Source organism: Tupaia chinensis, unplaced genomic scaffold (genome assembly GCF_000334495.1).
Source record: "Tupaia chinensis unplaced genomic scaffold, TupChi_1.0 Scaffold144255_1, whole genome shotgun sequence".
In the NCBI taxonomy this organism is placed as follows: Eukaryota; Metazoa; Chordata; class Mammalia; order Scandentia; family Tupaiidae; genus Tupaia; species Tupaia belangeri.
In genome coordinates, this window is record NW_006204113.1 from 3,020,204 (window position 1) to 3,023,464 (window position 3,261).

The window sequence follows — 3,261 nt, forward strand, 5'->3', positions numbered from 1 at the left end:
AGACTAGAGGCATCTCGGCTTCAGTGGATAGTCCTATTCTTGTGGAGGACCTGAGGGTCTCTTGCCCCAAGCACAAGCATCACTCTGCTTAAGGGCTTGAGGCATCTCTGTCCCGGAGAGGAGGAGGCTGGAAGACTGGCGGGTTAGCAACCCTTTAGGCTAAGAAGTACGGAGCCTAGCGCATCGATACCCCAGCTCCCTGGGCCCTCGCGGGGACATTCTAAGATGTGTACTATGCACCCTCTCAGGAGGTCTCCAGGAGGATTAAGTCCTAGTTGCCCACTCTTTATCACAATATTTCCAGAGCCTGCTTTTGGGGAGAGCCCTGTCCACTAATCCTCCCCAAAACAACAACTCCACCCCTTGCTCTCCGGCAGGCCTTGGGGCCTTTCCTGACCAACTCCAACCCTCTAGTGACTTGGATTGGGTGCTGGCCCCAGGAAAGGAGCCTAGTGGAGCCACACGCACTGCCAGAAGATAAGGCAAAGAACACACCAGTCACGTGACCACCCTGCACGGCTGGATCGCAGGGAGCATGCAACCGTGAACACCAGCACCAGCCTGCCTGTGCGCAGACGCAGGCGTTTCTAACCTGGATAGTAAACTAGGTGTGTGTGTGTGTGTGTGTGTGTGTGTGTGTGTGTGTGTGTGTGTGACCAACCTGGTGGTGAAGTATAAATATGTTGGAGTAGGCAGTGGTGGCTCTAGCATTTTCTGTGAAGGGCAATGTGGGTAGAAGTAGCAGGGCTGGCAGGTAGTGTGGTGGTTAGGGCGGCTGGATTTCCACATGGCTGACTGAGGTTAGAGTCCTGGACCTGGCAGCTTGCTTTCTCACTGTCCTTCTCTCTCTCTCTGGTCACCTTAAAAAAAATTAAAATTAATAAAATTAAATAAAACAATTCTTAAAAAAAAAAAACAACAACAAGAAGAGCTAAGGATGTGTGAAGATGTTGCATTATGTATGTTCAAGAATACTCCAATGTCTGGGGGCCGGCAGGTGGCGTGGTGGATGAGGGCGCTGGACTCCCACATGGCTGACCACAATTCAAGTCCTGGACCTGGCAGCTTGCTTTCTCTCTCTCCCTTTCTGGTCAGATTTAAGTAAATAGAATAAAGTTGAATGAAATAATTCTTTTAAAAATAAAAAGAATACTCCAGTGTCCTTCCAACAGCAGGGGAGGAGGACCAAGGCGACCAGAGCACTGCGGGATGTTTCTGATTGCTCCTGCTAAGGCTGTGCAGTTGGTCTGGGCTGGCATCTGCGCAGTGCCGCTTCCTGGCTGTGAGAACATGGCCACGTTACCTAACTTCCCTGAGCCTTCGCTTCCTCATCCTTAAATAATGGGTCTGATAAAGGTGCAGACTCAGGTCCAGGGTGAGAACTCAGAGAAGCCGCACTGTCACAGCACAGGCAGGTGTAGCGGTTAAGGCACGGGACTCCCACATGGTAGACTGCAGTTTGAGTCCCAGATCTGGTGGCTTGAAACTTATGCTGGGAGGGTGTGAGTGTGTGCCCATAATCCTGAGAGGAGAATGGAGGAGAAGAGGTTGTGGCGTGGCCATTCTCCCTGGGTGTGTGTGTGTGTGTGTGTGTGACTTGTTGTTTTCTGTCTCTGTCTCTCTCTGTCTCTCGGGCAAGCGCACATACCCTATAGCAAAAACCTCTCAAAGCATAGGGCTGGGGACCAAATGGGAGCACGGGGTCAGCCAGGCCCTTCCAGATGGCTAAGCTCCACCGCTGAGTTCAGGGTGGAGCCCCGCCCTGTGCAAGGCTCGGAAGACAGTAACCGCTGAAGTCCTCACCCTGGGGGAGCAGGAGGGGGGATGCGGCCTTTCAGCAAGTCCGTGTCTCTCGCCGTTTGTGAAGCACACTGTGCATGGCACGGCACGGCCCGATGTGTGTGGTGAGTCACATCCACAGCTACGGTGACAGACGTGACCGGGATAACTCCCGGGAGTCCCGTGTCATCCATGTTATAGCACTGACCATGGAAAGTAACAAGTACGAGAACGGAGATTTGTTTCCAGGGTGGAGACTGGCAAATGGGTCTCTGTGAATGGATGATCCAGGGGAGAAAGGAGGGTCGCACCTAAAGGTGCCTGTGGAGTGGTGGGGAACCCCAACGATGTTCCCAGGGAATACTCGGAGTTTGGGGGTGCACCTGGCAGTGCTGTGGAGTGGCGGGGGCCTTGCCCATGTCCCCAGAGGATAGTTGGGGTGTGTGGGGTGCACCGGGCAGTGCTGTGGGGGAGTGGGGAGCCCCTGACTGTGCCAGGGTCGCTGCATGGTGTGGGAGCGCACCTGATGATGCCTGGGTCCTTCCTCCGGTGGCCCGCGGGCCGGCACCACTCCTCCACCATGACGGCCGACTGCCGGTTGGCCAGGAGGCCGCAGAGGAACAGGGCGAGCGGGGGCGCGAGCAGCAGGCCCAGGCCGTAGAGGGCATTGTAGCGCGCCAGGCAGGGGCAGTTGAAGTCGAAGGAGGAGTACAGCTTGACGGTGACCGCGGCCAGCAGCAGGCAGATGCCGTTCATCACCGACTCCGAGCTGGACTGGAAGTGCTGGAAAAGCATGCGGAATCTCTCCATGGCTCCTGCCTGCCTGGTGCAGAGCCTCCTCCAGGGGCTTGAGAGGACGAGAGGCACACAGGGGCCAGCCGAGGAGGACCTCAGCCAGAGGGAGCGCTCCACGAAGGCTGCCTGCCCCTCGCTGTTGTCCCCCCAGTGCCGCTCCCCTCGTCCCTGGGGGAGTGAGTCCCTGCTCTGTGACCAGCCAGCCCAAAGCACCTCTATGCAAATGGACCCCGCCCTGTCACTCCATCCCTCTCCAGCCCCTTCCTCCTCTCTTGGGGGTTGGATACTCTGACAGCTGGAGGACCTTCCTGGGGGACAGGCAAATTCTGGGTGTGGCAAGGCAAAGATGGCGATGGAGCCAAATTACACTTTCTGGTCTCGGTCAGTGCCGTGTGACCTGGCTCCGCTCAGTCCAGGGAGATTTCGTGTTTGCTTGCAGGCTGGGAGGAGCCACGAGGGTCCCCTGTCCCTGCCTGGTCTTCCTTGCCGAGGTGCCTCGTGAGAAGAATCTGAAATCGTGTGTCACTGCTCGCCGTGAAAGGGGTTGTGGAAAGGGAAGGTCTTCCTGGCAGAGGGTACCGAGTGAGCCGAGGCATGGAGGTGAGAAGTGTCAGGTGGTGGGTGTCAGGAGAAGGCTCCGGAGGGGCCAGGGGTCAGGGGTCAGGGGCCACAATCCTCTCCCACAGT

The 3,261-nt window shown here is 56.7% G+C and overlaps 1 protein-coding gene across 1 annotated transcript in view; it reads right to left on the reverse strand.

Annotated features, from left to right (window-relative positions):
* CALHM3 (calcium homeostasis modulator 3) overlaps positions 1-2,589 on the reverse strand; it is a 6,176-nt gene extending 3,587 nt beyond the window's left edge. Inside the window, exon 1 of the mRNA XM_006166397.1 lies at positions 2,303-2,589. Coding sequence (XP_006166459.1) covers positions 2,303-2,589 — 287 coding nt within the window. The remainder of the gene's footprint in view (positions 1-2,302) is intronic.
* Positions 2,590-3,261: the final 672 nt, after the last annotated feature.